The following is a 21,301-nucleotide window of genomic DNA, read 5'->3' on the forward strand; positions in this document are numbered from 1 at the left end:
CCCAAGACCCACTTGATTTGTTGCTGGCATAAAACAATTTACAGTTGGATTAGGAATACTAAAACCATTTTGTTAGTTGCTTCACTTTATTTAAAAAAGAAAAAAGCATACCAGAAATAGGAAACATTTAGAGAAGGGTAATAATTGGAAAGATTACACAGGTGTAAACTTCTGTGTGTTCATATATTTAAAGTTTAGAACTAATAATGTTTGGTTTGTTTGGTATGGGGTGTATCAGTGGCAAACTGTTATCATAAGGAAATTACTTTTAGATACTGTGTTTAAGTCCTTGATGCTTTTAAAAATATATATTTTCTTTAGTCCTTTCAAGATGAAAGCTCTGTACAATCACAGATATCAGATGAAGAGAGTTTAGAGACTGCAACTGAATCAACTGTAACCCTAAAAAATAAAACAGATTTAAGTCTTGCAACAAAAAGAAAAGAAGGTAATTGTCCTAATAAGACTAAATTTTTACCAATCCAAAATGGAACAAGCATTTTAAGTGGGCTGTTCTTTGTAGAATGTCTGCTAAAGGGAACCTTATAACTAGCCAATACTTACTATTTTTGTGATTAGGGAAGAATTTAAAAATACAGATTCCTCTTTATTTTTTGTGGGATGAGGTTGGACAAAGTCAACCTTCCAAGAAAGGACTGTAAATATATTTAAAACCGAAGCTTGATAACTTATTACCACTGCATGCTGGAATTGTAACCGATTTGCCTGTATATAATGTTCATCTACTCTGTCCTTGTTAGCTTTTTGTGAGTAGGCAAGGTGTTGAAAATGAAGGATACTTGCAACCACCTCTTTTGCTCCTATTTACTTTTTTTATTGGGTACAAAATGCACACATACATTTTATCAAAGTGCGTAATAATCCTCTTGCTAGCTTCTGATTATTTCCAACAGCAGAATTTAATCAGTCATGAAAACACCTGCTACCAAATTGTGGGCCTATTAAAATCAGAACAATTTAGGCATTGTGTGTCTGTAGCAAAAATCTATTACAAAAAGTGGTTCACACTCAGTAAAACATTTTTAAACTGCACAACTCACCCACTTCTATTATCTGAAAATAACAGTGTGATTAGTCTATATACTCAAAGGCTGATTAGAGGTAGTTGCAGAAACCGTCAAAAGGTAAAATTCTTTTTAGCATTAGTTATTTATATAATAGATACATTAAAAGAACATTAAGATTGCAAAATCAATCATTCAAAATTTAAGAAATGCCTGAATTGAGGATGTCTGTGCAACTATAATATGGCCCCCATGTTCATATGCATTATTATACAATCTTTAATTACACAATCGTACATAGGCTGCGAGTTTGTCACGGAAGTCATGGATTCCGTGACTTCTGCAGTGGCCAGCCTTCTGCTCCCCCATCCCCCCAGCAGCAGCAAGAGTTTGGGTGAGGGTCTCAGGACTGGTGGGGTGGGGGGGTGAGGGCTCTGGGCAGCGCTTACCTCGGGAGGGGCCTCCCGGAAGCGGCAACATCTCTCAGCTCCTAGGAGGAGGCCTCCACTGAGGATCTGAGGGATGTTGCTGCTTCCGGAGAGGCGTGGAGCCAGGTAGGGAACCTGCCAGCCTCGCCAACCCCCCCCCACAGCACTAGCAGGGGTCCCAGGCTGTGCCCCGGGCCGTTCCCCTCCCCAAGACTTACTCAAGAGTATATAGTACAAGTCATGGATAGGTCATGGGCTGTGAGTTTTTGTTTACTGCCTGTGATCTGTCCATGACTTTTACTAAAAATACTTATGACTAAAATGTAGCCTTAATCATACACAGTTTTTCGATAGGGTCCCCTTGCTTCATTCGGGGTGCAGAATGCATGTCACTCACTTAATGAGCGATTCATTATTTTGTTTTCTCCTCCATTATTCAATGTGTGGCCCCATGCCTTATTTACTGTACACTATTCAAACCCTGCTCTGAAGACAGAATTATTCATTTCTGCATGGGTTTTTAATGTGTCCCTCATCGCTATAGTATCTGAATATTTCAGAAACACTTATTTTCAACACAGCCCTGTGAGATCAGGGGGTATTAGCCCCATTTTACTAATGGGGAACTGAAGCACAAACACTAAAGTCAAAAGTGTCCACTAATTTTGGGTGCCCAATGTGAGATGCTTACAATCTGATTTTTCAAAATACCTGCCATTATAGAACACTTCATATGATCAAAACCCAGCTCCTACAAACTTTATTTGCCAATGTGAGCACTCACCCCTTCTGTGAATCAGACCTCTAGGTCAAATTCAGCACCCAGAAAATGAGGTGCACATAATTTGGTTTATTTAAAATCTGTCTCCTTTAATAATAGAAGAAAAATGACTTATTTCAGAAACCAATGTGCAGCATCAGAAGCAAAGGATACCAGAGTTGAGGTATCTGGAAAGTCATGAGCAACAGTCCAGTTCTCTTGGAAGTAACAGAAAACAAGTGGAGCGGTTAAAACTAAATTGTGTAACATCTGCAAAGAAATGGGAGATTCCAGAAGTGACACAGAAGAGCTACACAGAGGTGACTTCATTCTTTTCTTGTATAGGAAATGTAAAATGTGGTGGTTTTGTCTAGTCACTTTCTCTTGTTTTCTTAGGTATTGCTGTGGATGCAGAAATCTACAGTGCTACATAAAAGCTCACGCTCACTAAGTAATACCAAAAAATTGAGACTAATGTGCTCTTACTCTTCTCCCTGGGAATTTCTGAACTAATAGCCTACTTTACTGTTGTTAGGGAAAGCGATCAAGTTTTGAACAGCCTATCCTTCCCATTTCAAAAAGATCATCGCCAGTAGAAGCTGCTCCTAAAAGAAAAGATCCAGTGTATTTTTGTGGAACACCAAGCAACAACACGCTGAATGATTATATGGCCTGGTAATATCTCTTAATGTGTGTGTTTAAATGGACTTACCATAATAAATTTGTAATATTTTTATTAAGATAATTTGGTTTAGGGCCTCTAAATTGCAAATATTTAGATGCTATTCCTGGGGTAATTCTGCTCCAAAAACTTAATTTTCTGCACAATATTTTAAAATTCTACCAATTCTTCTATTTTATTTGTCAAAATAACACAATATAATCATGCCAATTTCAATTACTTAGGTATTTTGAAATAAATTACCAGTCAGCAAGTATATCTGTAAAAATACACACACAAAAAAGATTCAGGTAATGGGTTTTTTTGACAGATTCCTTACTAGGCATATTAATACAGAACTTTGAGTAATTCATTTAAACTACACTACAGAAATGTATTTCCTACCCCTCAGAAGCAGTGAAAAGGCTTTGGGGAGTTGGGGTAATGGAGGAGCTGAGCAAGAGGGGGAAGGAACCTGGGAGTGAACCTGAAGGGTTGTTGTGTATGGGTGGGAGAAGTATGGAATAGGGGTTTTATTTGGGCGTGGGTGGGTGGGGGGAGGGAGGGATTGTTAGGGAGTTAGGAAGCCTCCCTCATGCAGATCCTGGCTGAATCCAGTCCTCTTCCATTCAGTCAGGCACATCTGTATCCTGCATCTCCTTTCCCCATGTGTCCTACAGCCCCCTTCCACCATCCCCATGTGTCCCTGCCTCCCATCTTCCTGTGGCCCTCTGGCACCCCTCCCATTCAGCCACTGGCTCAATGCTGTTACCCCTCTAGCTTCTGAACCCCGGTCTGTGGCCCCCAGTAGTCTTGTTTGCTCCTCTCTGTCCTAACCTGGCTGAGTGGGAAGGGTGCTGTTTGAATGTAGCTGGCTGTTCTGGTACCAGCAGCCTCTGAAAGGCAGAAGTGCAGCACTTCTCAGGCAGAATGTCTTTTCTTTGGGGGGAAGGGGTGAGGGTTCTGTGCTGGACATGAATTCTACATATGCACAGTGGCGCAGAATTCCCCCATAAGTAAAAGATGCCAGAAAAGATTTCTATGCATCTTTATGCGTGATATCAGGAACAGCACAGCACTCTAAGAAATCAGAATGATTTTAGAATATAAGGAATTTGTTGGCTTCAAGTTCCAAAATCAGGACTTCAATACTAAATCTAAACAATGGGTCTTTGTTACAAACACTTAAACATTGATATCTGGTCACTAATAAAGGACACTCTATCTTTTAAAAAGAAAAGGAGTACTTGTGGCACCTAAGAGACTAACAAATTTATTTGAGCGTAAGCTTTCGTGAGCTACAGCTTATGCTCAAATAAATTTGTTAGTCTCTAAGGTGCCACAAGTGCTCCTTTTCTTTTTGCGAATACAGACTAACACGGCTGCTACTCTGAAACCTAACTTTCTTTTGAATCCCTAATTTTGGGATTGATTAAAAGACCCATATTGGCTTGAATAATTAACCTGCATAAATTTGAGAAACCAGTATTATAGATTCTGGCGTAGTTGAACTTGAGTTTCCTTTCTGGAACAGTACCTTTGAAGAGTGGGTTAATGTATTGGGAACGAAGTGGTAGGATCTGGAGTGGGTGTTGGGAGAAAAGAGAAAGGAGCCATGGGAGAACAAGGGCAGAAGGGTTTACGACGACTAGAGCACTCTTCCATCCAGCATGTGGACTAGATCCCAGGATTTCTAAGTGTTGGCATTCCTCTGCAGTTAAGCATATAGCTGTGAAACCCACTGGCAAAGTGTCTCCTCTAATAACTGGTCAACACAGAAGCAAACAGCCTATTACTGCTACCAGTTATTGTTTGTTCAAACGATATAGATCTGTGCTGTGGATCCTGTGCTGTGCCAGCTCAGCTGATGACCCCATGTCAGAATCAATATGATTCCACATGATAGAATTTTTTCAGAAACTTAAAACAAAAAACTACACAGAGGTCTGATCTACACTAGGGAATTAGGTCGGTATAACTATGTTGTTTGGTTGTGAAAAATCCACACCCTATGAGCAATGCAGTTAAGCTGACCTAACCCCCGGTGTAGACAGCACTAGGTCAATGGGAGAATTCTCCTGTCAACCTAGTTACTGCCTGTTGAGGAGGTGGAGTACCTATGCTGAAGGGAGATATCCGTTGGCGTAGGTAATATCTTCAGTGAAGTGCTACAGTGGCGCTGTTGCAGCATTTGATGTGCAGAAAAGTGCTAAAAGAACATAAAGGTGAAAAGTTAAGCTCTCAAAAGTAAGGAAATGTCAGAATTAAAGGTTGCCTGTGCAACCTTTAATTAGGCACCTTATGAAAATGCATTGACGCTCTTTAATTATGTGATTCTATATTCATGGACTGTGCTCTGGGAAGGGATCCGAATTGTGTAGTGAATGAGGTTTTTTATAACACCCCTGCCTTGTTTGTTGTGGAAGTTGGAAGATCTGAATGAAGTAGAGAACTCAGGAAGAGAGAGGGTTGTGTCATGGGTGAGGTAGTTGAATGCCATCCTGGATTCCATTTTCACTTCTCCCACCAGGTTTGTGTGTGATGCTGAGCAAGTTGTTTAAACCAGACTTTTCATAGTTGGCCGCTAGTTGTCTTCCTCATTTTCTTGGTGCTGAATGTTCAGAAGGCTTGAGCATTGTAGTCAAAAGGAGCTGTGCTTTGAACATACTAAGTACTATTAAAAAAAAAAAAAACCTCTATGTAATTTTAAACAAATAAACAAAACCAAAAACTCAGTCCGAGCTGTGTCAAGTTGGTCGTCTAAAATTAATGGACACTTCCCCCAGTTTTGGTCATACACAGAGATGATCAGTTCCCTATCTGTAAAGTGGGGATAATATACCTTACTGGGATGCTTTGAAGATTCATTGATGTTTGTGAAGGACTTGGATACTTTAGTGAGAGCACCATAGAAAAACCCATAAGGAAATGAATAATTCTGTATTCAGTGAAGAATTTGGATGGCTTGCAGTAAATGATAATTGGGCTGCACTGAATGATGATGGTTAAAAGAAATATTGAGTGATTACATGTTCAGTGGGTACAGTTCTGTGCACTGAATGAGGCAAGGGTCCAATGGAAAAAATAGTATGTTGGGGTGTAATTAAAGACTGTATCATAATATATATGCCTCACGTCAGTCCCCGGCAAAATCATGGAGCAGGACCTCAAGGAATCTGTTTTGAAGCACTTGGAGGAGAGGGAGGTGATCTGGAACAGTCAACATGGATTCACCAAGGGCAGGTCATGCCTGACCAACCTGATTGCCTTCTATGATGAGATAACTGGCTCTGTGGATATGGGGAAAACAGTGGATGTGACTTTAGCAAAGCTTTTGGTACGGTCTCCCACAGTATTCTTGCCACCAAGTTAAAGAAATATGGATTGGATAAATGGACTATAAGGTGGATAGAAAGCTGGGTAGATTGTCGGGCTCAACGGGTAGTGATCAATGGCTCCATGTCTAGTTGTCAGCTGGTATCAAGCGGAGTGCCCCAGGGGTTGGTCCTGGGGCCGTTTTTGTTCATCTTTATTAATGATCTGGATGATGGGATGAATTGCACCCTCAGCAAGTTCGCAGGTGACACTAAACTGCGCGGAGAGGTAGATACGCTGGAGGGTAGGGGTAGGGTCCAGAGTGACCTAGACAAATTAGAAGATTGTGTCAAAAGAAATCTGATGAGGTTCAACAAGGACAAGTGCAGAGTCCTGCACTTAGGAAGGAAGAATCCCATGCACTGCTACAGGTTGGGGACTGACTTGCTTATCAGCAGTTCTGCAGAAAAGGACCTGGGGATTATCTAGTGGACAAGAAGCTGGATATGAGTCAGCAGTGTGCCCTTGTTGCCAAGAAGGCCAATGGCATATTGGGCTGTACTAGTATGAGCATTGCCAGAAGATTGAGGGAAATGATTACTCCCCTCTCTTCGGCATTGGTGAGGCCACACCTGGAGTATTGTGTCCAGTTTTGGTCCCCCCAACACAGAAGAGATGTGGACAAATTGGAGAGAGTCCAGCGGAGGGCAATGAAAACGATTAGGGGGCTCAGGCACATGACTTACAAGGAGAGGCTGAGGGAACTGGGGTTATTTGGTCTGCAGAAGAGAAGAGCGAGGGGAGATTTTATAACAGTCTTCAACTACCTGAAGAGGAGTTCCAAAGAGGATGGAGCTCGGCTGTTCTCAGTGGTGGCAGATGACAGAACAATAAGCAATGGTCTCAAGTTGCAATGGGGGAGGTCTAGGTTGGATATTAGGAAACACTATTTAACTAGGAGGGTGGTGAAGCACTGGAATGGGTTACTTAGGTGGTGGAATCTCCATCCTTAGAGGTTTTTAAGACCCAGTTAGACAAAGCCCTGGCTGGGATGAATTAGTTGGTGTTGGTCCTGCTTTGAACAGGGGATTGGACTAGATGACCTCCTAAGGTCTCTTCCAACCTTAATATTCTATGATGCTAAGATAGCCAAACTAAAGACTATACAGTCAGCCTTAATTCTGGCATTTCCTAACTTTTGAGTGTTTCATTCTGCAATCTTAATGTTGTTCTAATGTGTTTTTTATCTGGATACATCGACATACACAGAGTGACCAAGACTTCTAAAAACCTGCTAAGTCTATACTTGGGTACCATAATATGGACCTTGGTGACCAACTTTAGGCACTCATTTCTTCACATTTTTATGTTTTACATCTTGACCAGTCTCTTAATCCTAAAATGTGTAAATTTGAGTAAAAGATTGCGAGCTTGAAACTAAAGAGTTCCAGATATAGCTCTGACACAAAGACTGCCTCTGAACATGATTAGGTTTTCTAACTATTTTGTATGTTCATTCCCCAGTTTTTTTGGGCAGGAGGATAATACCTCAGGGAGGTGTTTTGATCAATTAGTTAACATTTATGAAATATTTCTGAAGATTAAATATTATTTGTGTTTACTTAAAGGTACTTCACATTTGAGAGGTACTTTTTCATCTCAAGTTTGAGAGCCTATGTATAGTAAATTTTACTAATGAATAGGAGCATGAATATAGTAGTGACATAGGCATTCAGTGACAGACTGGATAAACTGTCCTGATTTTAGGAAGTACTACAGATTTCAACTTGTAATAGACCTACTTTCAAACTAGGCATTGTGACCTAGTGGATAATGCATTGGACTGGGAATTAGGAGACCTGGGTTCTTATTCCCAGTTCTGCTGCTGGGTTATTGTGGGCAAGTCACTTGACCTGTACCTCAATTTCCCCATCTGTAAAATGTGAATGATACTTACCTCCCATTCTGAAGTACTTCGAGTCTACTTATGTAAAATATTATAAATAGCTAGGTGGTGGTAGTATTATTATTTATTATTATATTTTTGCAGTAATTCTGATTAGGTACAAACCTCTATTTGATTATGAAAAATATTTCCCACAGTTTCAGAACTCCAGTTGTAAAGAATGACTTCCCACCAGCGTGTCAAGTATCCACTCCATATAATCAGTTTCCATATTTCCAGCCACATACACCAGCAACTCCATTTCAAAGCCAAATTGACTTACAGGTAATGTAACCTGAATTGTATCTCCTTGTATTTGAAAAATATTTTATCTGTTTCCAAGATTTTTCAGCCCCATATTTATCTTGATTCAATAAGGGAGAAGTGGATGTGGTTTTTTGTGTAGATTTAGTTCACTTTACATTAGTGTCTAAGGCTATGGTAGATCACCTACCTGGAGCAGGAATGAGGTAGAGTTCATAATGCTCTAATTAGAAAAGAATAACTGTTTCTACCTCTGTGCCATTTTGCTGATACATATATATTAACTACATTAGGTCAAGGCTCAAAAAATGCCTTAAACCATATAAAAAAAGATGATTTCTTTGGAGAATTCAGTCAATATCTGTGAAATCTAAGCTTCGTTTTAAAGGTGGAGTGGAGGACTTTTTAATCCTTTACAGTTGTGAAAGTAGTCTTCCAAATGTAAATTAATACAAATGCGGTGATGTCTTCACGGGTTTCCAACAGCTCGCTCCTGTATATCTCTGCTGCAACATGCAACTGAATTAAAGTAGAATTATCTATTATTGATTTTTCCTGCTGTTGTTTTAGACCCTTTTGGACAGAGACAAAACTGGCAAGAATAAGGTGTGTTTCACTCTGCTCAGGTTTGGGAGGTACTGGAGCTATTTGCTGCTGAGAAAAATCCACAAAGAGGCTAGCAGAAGGGTAGAATGGCAGAAACCTCCACCTTCACAGCATCCAGCAGGCTTAGGGAGGCAGAGGGAAAAGGCAAATATAGAGATTATGGTCCTCCTCCCTGCTAGTAGCCAGTGTGATTTGAGGGGTCAGTTTCAGAAACATGTTAGTAGGTGACTATCTGAAAAATGGAATAACTAAGAGCCCAGGGACCGTATCCTGGTAGGAATCCCACTACTTATGGGGCTGGGGAGTAGGCTGGACTTCACACTAGGGCATTACTGCTGGGCAGTGGGGCCCATCTTCTTAACTTTAATCCTCTGGCTATTAGGTGCCTAAGAATTTTTTCCTCTTTTTTCAAACCCTGTGCAAGGGGGAGGGGGGAAATTGATGGGATAAGTCAGAAAAGAGAAGGAGGGGAGAGGGGGAGAGAGAACATGAGAGATAGATATGAAGTGCACAATATGCAGAGAGAAAGGAGGAGTATAATGGAGTGGAAGGAGGAAAAAAGGAAACGTTAGGACTCCAGAAACAGTGCAGGAAAACATGACACTTTTACTTTAATATAATAGATCATGGTGCATAAAGGCAAAAAAGGAAAGAAAGTATACAGAAATAATGAACATAGTAAGCTTTTTTAAACTTACTGAACAAAAGTGAATTGGCAAAATATGAACTGAACGTTGTACAATATTGTTCTATTCTTTTAAATGCAAGGGTTGGCTTTGGATACATGGGAAGTATCATTACATATAGATATATTTCTGTCCTCAAGTCCTTTTAGTGCTCAAGTTATTAAGTGTTGGATGGATTTTTCAAGCCCTGAATTAAGTGCTTTGATAGGGAAAGCCACAAAGATTTTTGTAATTGTATTGTTACTTAGCAATACTGTGATAATCTTCATCAAGATTTCAAAATTTCCATTGGGGGAGTAAGTGTTATCTCATAAGTCTATGTTGCTGTCCGAAAATCTTGATCATGTCTAACAGTAGAAGTCTGCCAATTCTGATAATTGCTAAAATCACACAACCTTACTTTAGTCAAGAGGGCTTCTCAATATCTAGATCTGAAATCTACCATTGGCTGAAATTCAAACTGACGCCCATATGTGTTTTCATAAAACAAATGCCATACTGCTTCCACTTTAAATTAAATACAACTTTTTTTTTTTTTTTAAACTAGTGCATATTTTTGTAATCCAAAGGCAAATTTCAGAGTGGCTCAATGACACAACTCTGATCTGGTCAAGAAAGTGTGTATGTAACATAAGATTGTAGCTATTAAAAATTAATTAAAACTGTTCTTAAAGCTGTCTCATCAAGTAGCATCTTATGAAATGCCAGAAGTAAGATTGCCCATGAAATCTTACTTTTGTCCCTTGATGCATATACACTGATTAATTAAATTAGCTTGGTTTTTTTTCCCCCCACAGCACTCCTGTTCAGGGCCTGGAATGTTTGCAGTGCAGTTGGAATGTTTACAGTACTAATGAGCAAGCTTCTAGCAAGTTTCACAGCACCTGCACAAATAGCCATTTTCATTTAAATTTTTCTGTATGCAGGTTTCAGCTTCTATACCTTCAAATGAATGCCTGGCCATTAAAGGAAGAGTGTACACCATATTAAAACAAATAGGTAGCGGTGGCTCGAGTAAGGTAGGAGATTTTTTTAACCTTTAAGACTAATGGAGCCCATTATTTGTAATGTGACTACTTCTGTTCAAATATTTAGATCATGGGTGTCAAACAGATAGGTCATTTGCCAGAGACAGCCTGGATGATGTATTAGGTGACCTGCATAATACTTTCGGATTCTTCAGAATCTTACTTTTTACTAAGTGAAAGCTTAGTTTCTAGCCCTCCTGGCTGCGGGGAACATTCCAAATGTGACCAGAATTTAACCACTATAATAATGTCTGCCTGAGTCTGCAGACAGCCTGAAATAATGACTGGTGTGAACACCCATGGCTCCTATTATCTAATTGCCATATCAATTTTCAAGCCCAGTGATGACCTGTTAATGTGAACATTAGTGACTTTAATCACTGGTCACTTTAGTGGATGGAATAGGAGCAGTAGGTGGGAGTGAAGCACCTTGGGTTGAGACCTGGGAGATGCTAGAGCAGTGATTCTCAAACTTTTGTACTGGTGACCCCTTTCACATAGCAAGCCTCTGCGTGCGACCCCCTTATAAATTAAAAGCACTTTTTAATACATTTAACACCATTCTTCTTTGAGTAGTGTCCCTATGTGTGCTCCACTGTAGGTGTATGTATGCCCCTATGCCTCTAATCGGAGATTTTTGGTAGCAGTGTCCCATTGAGCCCAGGCATGTTCCCTCCCTCCTGGTCTGCCTTGAGGCTATTTAGCACAGCGTGGGCAAACCCCCCTCACTTCCTTCTCTACCGGAATGAGCAGTTGTTTCTTCCTTATCTGTGTCATTAGCATAAATAGTGTTTGTTTTGTTACCTTTGTTCTCCTTAAAAGTAATTAGGCTAGTGTTTCTCTTTTATTTTATTTTTTGGGGTATTAAAAAAGAGAGAGAGAGAAAAAGGAAAGATCTTCAGTTTCCTGCCCTTTCTGGGGGCATTCTTCCCCCCACCAATCTAGTAGTCTCATAATTTTTTATTTTCAGTTTGGGGGGAAAAAAAAGTAAAGACAAGACGCTGTTCTTCTGCATTCCTCCCTGCTAGAGGATGACAACCCCTGCCCAGGGGCATGCCTGGGTCTTTCTGCTCCAAGTGGTGCCTCTCCTGCCAGGAGTCAGTTCCTGTAATGGCCAGACACTCTCACTGTCCCTGGGAGAGCCTCACAGAAGTGCTTTACCTGCCACAGCTAGAATGGCAGCCTCACAGGAGCTGGGAGCTGAAGTTAAAACTTCTCCATATGGAGAAAACACTTCAGTCTGCAGGGGACCCCGTGGGTGCTGATCATCCACAGAACCTTCACTTCAAAAGGGGTCGAGTGGTGAAGAGGAGAAGTGGGGAGGGGGGGAGGAAAAAAAAAGCCACCAGTAGACTCCCCCTGGAAAGGCTCATAAAAAAAGCTCCTCTGAGCAACTGGCCAGCCAGAGGGGTTCCCCACAGCTGCGACCTCAGCAGGAGGACACCAGCAGCTCTGAAGCAGGCACCCGAGAAGGGGTCTCCTGCTGTGAGCTCTGGTCTGCAGCAAGTCCCCAGAGCAGGGTTCCAGAAACGCCAGAGGCTTCCACAGTCATGCTCTCAGGCAACAGTACCGCCCCAATTACCATACCATCTCTAAAAGAGCGGCACAGAGAAACCATTTGGTACCAGGTGCAACAAAACTCCCATATAGGAAGTGTTCTGCACCTTCCCAACCATCGATACTGACAACATACTACAGACACTCCTCTGTGGTACCACGTGAGCCCATGGTAACACACTGTGCTCTGGTACTCTGGAGACCTGTGGCCTCAGTACCCAGAGAGGGACAGTTACCGTACCATCTCTAAAATAATGGCACCAATAAACTTTCTGTACTGGGCACAACAAAACTCTCATTTAGGGAGTGCTCTTCCCAACTATCGGTACTGACGACATACCATGGACATGCCTCTGGGGTACCGAATGAACCTACAGGAGGTGGCAGATACACATCACAAGTTGGGTGTGCAGAATTTCCTCCACCTTTTCATCTAGAATTGTCCTCCCAATTAACGAGGCAATTTTTGTCCTACCAAAGTCATCTCGCAGACACCAGCCTCCATTGCACCATCCAGTATCAGAGTGTAGAAAATCAAAAAACAATACTAATAATAATAAAAAACCCCTACATCTCTACCCAAAGAGGCAGACTTTGTTTTCAACATCCGCAACCCAACTCTATCATAGCGGATGTGGTTAATGCACGAAGCAAGCAACATGATGCCAAGTCAACTCCATACGATCAGGCTTGGCAAGATGGCGTATTCATCGACATTACTGTTTAGAGTCCTAAATTACCAAACTGTCATGGCCAAATACAATTTTATTAATTATGGGAAACCCAGTTTGTTTCTGGAACATTACTGGAAACCCAAAAAGAACAAATTCAGACTATTCTTAGAAACGGTCACTTAATAGCCAGACTGGTCCTAGAGACAGCACTGGATGTAGCTGTTACAGATGCCCACCCAGTCTCCATGACAGTGGTACTAAGGCGGGTTGTGTTGTGCTTTTTTGTGGGGTTTTGTTTTGTTTTTGTTTTGGGGGGAGGGCTACACCTCTCTAGATTGCCCAAAGAGCTACAGACTTCCAGTTTGAAGGACCAAACTCTTTGCAGAGAAGATGGATTTTTTCTCCACATACTGAAGGATTCTTGGACCACGTTACACTCCTTAAGAATCTACACTGTGGGACAGAAGAGAAGATATACCTCTCAACCACACCACAGGTCACAATCTTCTCAATACCCAGTGCTGTTATGAGCCAGTGTAAGAGGACCAGGGCTCAAAACTGGGAACAGTCTGCACTCCAGTCCGTGACCTCTCAAACTGCCTCTTTTAAAAGCACTTTTGATGAGCTAGTCAAGGGCCTGAACAATGATACCTTGCAGCATCAGCTGCCATCTATATACCTGTCACGCCACTCGGAAGTCACCTTGCCCTACTTCAGAGCAGTTAGGACCAGCTGTAAAGTAAGGAGATTGATTTCTAGCCCTGAACCTACAGGGTGCCTACTTCCGTATCTCAATACAACCATCGTACAGGAGATTTCCTACTGCTTACCTTTGGGGCAGGATCATTTTCAGTACAGACCGCTCCACACAGGGTATTCTCCAAGGTTCTCTTCATTGTAGCAGCATACTAACCCCGGTTCAGTGACTAGACTTTATCAGCACCAACCTTGATGCAGTACAAGCGAGAGCATTCCTCTTGCTATCCACATTCACCACCCTGGGACACAGGTCTCCCTAATACGCGAGGGAGATCACCTACACAACCACAAAGTTCAAGACAAATGGCCTTCCACAGAAATGACCTTCCATATCACTCTTTTGGGGCTAAGGGCTGTCAGGAGTGCCTGTGCACACTTTCTGCTTTTCATCAAAAAGAACACACAAAGGTCATGATGGACTTAATGTGACCTGTATGTTTTGTATAAACCACCAAGGAGCTGCTAGATCTCCTTCCCTCTACAAGACTCAAGCTTTGGAATTGATGCACCCATCACAATGAGCTCATCTCGCCTATCTATCTAGCAGGGATACAGAACGTCATAGCCGACAGTCTCAGTTGCAATTTTTCTCACGACAATGAGTGTGTACTGAATTCAGAGGGTGCTTAAAGATATATCTGCCCTCTGGGGAACCCTGACTATGGATCTCTTCATTACTTAACGGAACAAGAAAGGTCCTTGTTACTGCTCCAGGGCTGGCCTGGGGAAACATTCACTGGCAGTTGCCCTCATCTTCCCATGGGACAGGGACCCACTTGTATGTCTTTTCCCAGTTTCCTACTCTATCCAAGATTCTGTTGAAAATTCAATGAGACAAAGCGAGAATTATTCTGATCGCCTCTCTTGACCATGACAAGTCTGGCTCCATTTCCTGACACAGATGGCAGTATGCCCTCCTGTTTCTCTTCAGCCCATCCCTCACTCGCTCTCTCAAAACAATGGGCTGACCCTTCACCCCAGCTTGCAGGTCCTCCACCTCCAGGCTTGTCTCCTTCTTAGTTCCAAGGCTTAGAGGCAGAATCATCTGACAAGCTGAAAGATGTGTTGCAACACAACCAAAAGTTGACCGCTCGGCATACTTATCTACAAAATGGAAACGACTCCAAGTTTGTGTCATTCCAAACACACAGACCCAACCTCATCTTTCCTACCTCTGATTTTGCACTACATTTTCAACTCTCGCTCAGCTCCCTTAAGGTTCATCTCGCAGCAAAATCAGCTTTGCTCACCCATTAATGCGTAGGTTCTTTAAGGGCATTGGGAATCTCTTCCTGCATGTGATACCACCTGCTCCCGCCTGGGACTTTAACCTAGTTCTCAGGGCTTTGACTAGACATTCCTCTGAGTCCAGGGCAACTTGTTCTCTCTTACACCTGTCAATGAAGACAGCATTTTTAATTGCCATCACCTCAGCTAGGCACATAGGAGAAATAGTGGCCCTGGTGGCACATTCATCATTCAGCCTTTTTTTTTAAGACAAAGTAACTAACTCTAACGCCATAGCCCTACTTTCTCTGCACTTTCCATATGAATCAACAGATTCATCTCCCTGTTTTTTCCCAAAACCACATTTTGACAACTGGGAGATAATTGTGCATATGCTAGATATTAGAAGGACATTAGCATTCTACTTGGACAGGACTAAGGACTTCAGGAAATCCCCTGAACTCTTCCTTTCGTCCACTGAAAGATCCAAAAGCTCTGTGATATCGTCTCAAAGACTATCCAGATGGGTCTCTAGCTGCATTAATCACTTATCAAGGGTGCAACTTGCTTCTGTCCAGAGTCCATACGCACTCCACAAGGTCAGTTTCTACCTCAATTACATTCCGTAGGAATACCCCATCTCAGCAATCTATAGAGCAATGACTTGAGCCTCTGCCCATACTTTCGCAGAACATTATGTGATCACTGAAGATTTGGCCGCTGACACCGTCTTTCGACTCCACAGTACTCTCTGTCGTAAAAGACTCCATTCCGAAGTCCCAGCCTCCAGTGGTGGGTACTGTTCGGAAGTTACCTACAGTGGAGCACCCATAGGGACACTACTCGAAGAAGAAGAAGAGGAAGTTGCTCACCTTGTGCAGTAACGATGATTCTTCAAGATGTGTGTCCCTATGGGTGCTCCACAACCCGCCCTCCTCCACTCTACTTCGGAGTTCTCTATAGGGCTCTGCAGTAGAGAAGGAAGTGAAGGAGGTTCATCCATGCAGTGCTAAATAGCCTTGAGACAGACCACGAGGGAGGAAGGGTACATGCGTGGGCTCAATGGGACAGTGCTACCAAAAATCGCTGATTAGAGGCGCAGGGGCACACATACACGTACAGTGGAGCTCCATAGGGACACACACATCGAAGAACCATCGTTACTGCACAAGGTGAGTAACTTCCTCTTATAAATGCTGGAGGCAAAGCAGGGTTTGGGGTGGAGGCTGACAGCTCATGACCTCCCATGTAATAACCTCGCGACCCCCTGAGGGGTCTGACCTCCAGTTTGAGAACCCCTGTGCTAGAGGGAAAGAAATGCGGAGAAAAGAAGACAGGAGATTTTCTGAGACAGGGAAGGGGAAAGGAAATGGAGAGAGGAGGATGGGGAAGGAAGAGAAACCAATAAAAATAGAAGAGGTGCATCCTTTTTTACTGCTTAGTGAATGTGACAAAGCTCTGAACAAATAATGACTAAAGTCAGTGGGAGTTGGGCACCTAAATCTCTTAAGTGCCTCTGAAAATTTTAGGCTAGAGTCAACAAAAATTAAAAATAGGATTCCTTCTCCCCCCCCGGCCCCCCACCCCAGCTTTATCATGTATAAATGCCCGAGAGGCTGTTTATCTAGTTTTTAGGAGTTAAATTTTCAAAGGCTCCTTAGACATACGAGTGATAACAATTTTTACCTTTTTAAGACATCTGTCTCTGGGAGTTTCTAGCATCCCTTCCACCTGCCAGCAATGGGGACTTTGGATCAACAGTAACTGTTAAGTCTCTCTGATATGTTGTCAAGGCTGAATCGTCACTCCGAGTGCAGAAGGTAGGGGCCTGCAAGGATTCTAAAAATTAATATGTGCCACTCCAGGCTTGAATTAATCTCCCAAGGTTACAGCTTTTCTCTGACCTTTGCTTGGTAAATGCTGCCAACACCCAAATGCAAAAAAAAACCCCTTTGAACCCAGGAAGGAGTACTTGGAGATTCCTCCGTACCCTCAAGCCCTTTCACCTCCCTCCTCCAGGGAAGAGCTGAGAAAGAAAACAAAGGAAATTAGCTATGGCTATCAGCTAATCAAACAACATGCACAAATCTCTTAGGACACCAAAAATCCAATTCTGTTCTTAAAAAGGTAAATTTTATTAAAAACAAAAAGGGAAAAAATACATCTGGAACTTAGACTTTTGATAGATTTTAAAAGAGCAATTCCAAAAACCAAGCATCCAAAATAGCTTTCTTGGGGGTTCAGCTTAAAGATTACAAGCAAACAAAAGCATCTGGGGTTAGCACAGGGGAGATCCACAAGCCAAAATAAAAAATAAAAGAAATAACCCTAATCACGTCTTTTTAGACATTCCCTAATTTTACTTACATATCTGAGGCTCCAGATAAGTAGGTTCAAGGTATGAATTGATAATCTATAATCATACCTGGCTTAAAGCAGGTTACAACATTACTGCTCTGTGTCCCTGCAGCCCAGAGAACAACAGACAAAGGGAAAGTTTCTTTCCCAAATTTAAAAGTTCTAGCCTTCCCATTGGCTCTTTTGGTCAGGTGCCCATTCCATTTCTTTTACCTGTGGGCTTGTTAACCCTTTACAGATAAAACAAGCAGAGAACAGACACCGAGGGATTTTACAGCTAACTGGCTGACTGGGTGTTCATAAACAGGGGTTTCCACGCCCCCCCCCCCCCATTTATCACGTATGTGAAGTCCTGTGGTACCAATAGGTGTTGTGGTACCAAGTGATGCTGCAGCACCAATATATGATGCGGTACCAAGTGGGGTAGTGGCACTGAACTGGGTTGCCACTGCCAGCCAGTGCCACATTCTCCTAGAAAGGAGAAATCCTCAGAGTTCTCCTCCAGATCCTCTAAGATGAGGCTCTCTAGTTCCCCTTCCAGGGATTCTCCCTCAAAAAGACCTCTGTCTCTGGCCAGATCTATAACCTTGGAGATACCTTCCTCAAGGCTTGGTACGATAGCACTAAGAGGCTCCTCTGATGCAGGTGAGGCGAGAAAACACCGCAGTACTCAAGGTAAACAGGGCTCTGGGAAGAATCTGGTGCTGTTGGCTGGGGTGTCGCTAAGCACAGATCGGTACCATTGTACCTGACTCTAGTCTCCATCATGGTACTGTGTATGCCTCCAGCCTCTTCAGTGCCATCTACAAAGTACCATAAGCCTCTGGTACAGTCAGAAAAGGACAAACACCCGGTACCACAACGCTGTTCAATGCCATTATCCCACTTGGTACTGCAACATCTATCAGTGCTGCAGCACAATTCAGTACCCCAGGATTTTAGGTACCAAAAAGACTTAACAGTGACTGCTGAACCAAAGTCTCTGTTGCTGGCAGTTACCACGCACCTTTCAGTACTAAGAATCTTTGGTCTCCAGTTCCTTTTACATCCCCAGTACCGTCGCCTCCCTTTTCTGTGGGAGCTCCTCCATTAGAAGAAGAGAATGGTGACTATGAACTTCCCTCCACTTCTTCCATTTCATTGCAGGATTCTCGGATGCACCCTTATGCTAACCCTCTCCCATGAAAGGGTAGAGATGTTGTTCTGGGGCCTCATGACTTCTGATGGGAGCAACCCTGGGATGCCACTCCCTCCCACATGTGGACCTCTGGCCATATGGGGATCCCTGGCCAGCTTATCCACCATTTTCTAGGGCCCCAACCCTATCCCATCAGGATAATATAGCGTTCCAAGCTCCTCCTCCCGAGGAACAGGAGACCAGGGTAGACACAGAAGCCACGCCTCAAACCACAATCTCATTTTCTTTGCCGAATGAGACTCTGATGCCTCTTCCTCCACCATCAATGGTTGATGATTTTCAGCAGTTCCAGGACCTCATTAAGCAGGTGGCAGACTCTCTGCAGATACCCCCTGAGGAGGTCAGAGAATCCCAACACAAGCTGTTGGACATTCTGCACTTTGTGATACCCTCTAGAATTGCCCTCCCTATTAATGAGTCTCTGCTGGAACCATTTAGCAAACCTTGGCTACAATGACACCCATTTGTAAAGGGCTGACCATAAATATTATGTCCCCATTATGACTCTGAATTCTTCTTCTTTCGCCCACTTCCCAATTCTCTGGTTATTGACACAGTGAACAAGGAAGGCAAACAACTCTGTTAAAAATCCACCCCCTCCAACAGAGATTGTGAATTATCAAGTGCTGATAGCTAAGTACAACTTCACCAACTACACAAAGTGTGGGTCTTTCATTGAACACCTTTCTCCAGATAAAAGGGAACAATTCCAGGTCACTGTTGCTGAGGGACAGTTAGTGGCAAGAAGATTGTTGCAGGCAGCTCTCAATGCTGCAGACACTGCAGCCTGTTTCATTTCTACAGTGGTGATGGTGCATAGGACTTCCTGGCTACAATTGTCTGGCTTCCACAAAGTCCAGAATATGGTAGAGGATTTCCCATTTGATGAACTGAAGTTTTTTGCAGAGAACCTTGACAAATCATTACATACTATTAAAGATTCCGGGACCACTTTTCGCTCATTAGGCACCTACACTCTTGCAAACAAATGGAAGGTCAGCAGATTGCAAACAGCTGAAAGATCCTACCCTATGCAATTCTCTGGATTCCAGAGACCCACGGAATTTCCCAGGAAGGAGGCACAGGTTCAAGAGAAAGAGACCTTAGAAACCCATCTGATGTGGCTTCACAACAGATTTCGTCATCGAAATGACACTTTTGATGGGACATTTGAGGGTTCGAATTCCCCTCTCATTAACCTTCCAGCTTCATTGTTTTGCCCACCTTCACCCATTTGGAAACTGACTCTCCCATTTACAGCGTGCATGGGAATATATCATCTTGAACAAATGGGTGCTGGAAGCAATATCAGGCTACACCACTGACTTTCCCTTCCTCTCTCCTCCTTGTTCTCCTTTCCTGCCCCTCTTCAGGGACTCCTCTCACAAGTCCTTAGTAAGGCAGAAAATAAACACTCTGGTTAGGAGCAATAGAACCAGCACCCTCTCAACGCAGGGAAAAGGATTTCTATTTGAACTGTTTCCTCATACCAAAGAAGAGCAGCAAGTGGAGATCAATCTTAGATCTGAGACTCCTAAACAAATTTGTGAGATCCACAAAATTCAGGATGGTGACCCTGGAAGCTATAATTGCGTCTCTAGATTCAAGGGATTGGTTTTCTGCCTTCAACCTCTAGAATATGTATTTCTATATAGTGATACACCCACCTCACAAGAGATTCCTCTCATTTGTGGTAGGCCAGGATCTTTTTCAGTATCTGGTGCTCCCCTGGCCTCTACTCAGCTCCAAGAATGTTGTAGAACAGTGTTTCTCAACATTTTTGATACCGGGGACTGGCTTGCTGTCATCCTAAACTGTCATGGACTGTTTGAGAGGGGAAAAAAATGAATGGTGTTTCACTGGTATTTCTTGCTCTTTTTTTCAATATTGCCAGATACTTCTTTTTTTGTATTATCTGCATGTAAGGCATTTTTCTTTCTTTCTTACCAACACAGGACCAATACTCCAGTTCTGTTTTTGTTAAAATAAAGTCCAGTTCAATCAATTATGTGATATGAAAATGTTAATTTGATTTTTAAACATTGTTTCAAATGAAGGGTACCAATAACTTTGTCTGCAATTGTATACCTCCATTTTAAAATAGATAATTCAATTGATTCAGTTTTAAAACAATAATAATAATCAGATGGATTCACTCACCATACTGCTAATGAGATTCTTGTGCCTATCTTGTAGACACAAGTCTTTCAATCCGGGGATGAATATTTGACAGGGACACTTGGAGCATCTTTCCAATGCTCAGCTGATTGCGGTTTTTTGTTTTCATTGCAGTCATTGCTGAAAATCCAATTTCACAGAGGTATGTGGAATGGAACACGAGCAAAGTTTTGACAGCGAGTTCACTGTGTTGTGGTTATTCACTTCTGACTGTGATCCAGAAAACAGGTAGAGTAACTTCATGAAACTGTAACTTCGGACCCTCATCACTTGACAGTTCCAACAACTTGTCCTCCAATGATGGTGAAAGAGAAGTCTCAGTTTCTAGAGAGGAGAATTGCTCATGAACCCATTGCTTTCCTTTCCGTGGATCAGAGTCTGATAGGAAATAGTCCTTGAACTTTTGGAGAACTGATTTTAGAAGGGATACAATTATTTCACATAGAAGAAGCAGATCCCATTTCTTGCATTTCTGGCTAATGATGACAGTAAAGATGTGGAACATGTCATAACAGTCGTGCCTGACTCTCTCTTTCCAGACTTGAGCTTTATTTTTTAAAGGCTGTGATCTTGATAGCCAATACAAAGACACTCAATATACTTCCATGCATAGAGAGATTGAACTGATTAAC

General features: G+C 42.4%; 1 protein-coding gene across 2 annotated transcripts in view; it reads left to right on the forward strand.

The window, feature by feature from the left end:
• TTK (TTK protein kinase) overlaps positions 1 to 21,301 on the forward strand; it is a 99,980-nt gene that overhangs the window by 47,347 nt on the left and 31,332 nt on the right. For both annotated transcript variants that reach the window (XM_084623177.1, XM_084623176.1), the window contains exons 10-14: positions 322 to 448; positions 2,355 to 2,533; positions 2,749 to 2,888; positions 8,293 to 8,419; positions 10,617 to 10,709. In XM_084623177.1, the coding sequence (XP_084479303.1) occupies positions 322 to 448; positions 2,355 to 2,533; positions 2,749 to 2,888; positions 8,293 to 8,419; positions 10,617 to 10,709 (666 nt within the window). The remainder of the gene's footprint in view (positions 1 to 321; positions 449 to 2,354; positions 2,534 to 2,748; positions 2,889 to 8,292; positions 8,420 to 10,616; positions 10,710 to 21,301) is intronic.

The sequence above is a fragment of the Lepidochelys olivacea genome (genome assembly GCF_965140295.1).
Source record: "Lepidochelys olivacea isolate rLepOli2 genome assembly, chromosome: 3".
NCBI lineage: Eukaryota > Metazoa > Chordata > Testudines > Cheloniidae > Lepidochelys > Lepidochelys olivacea.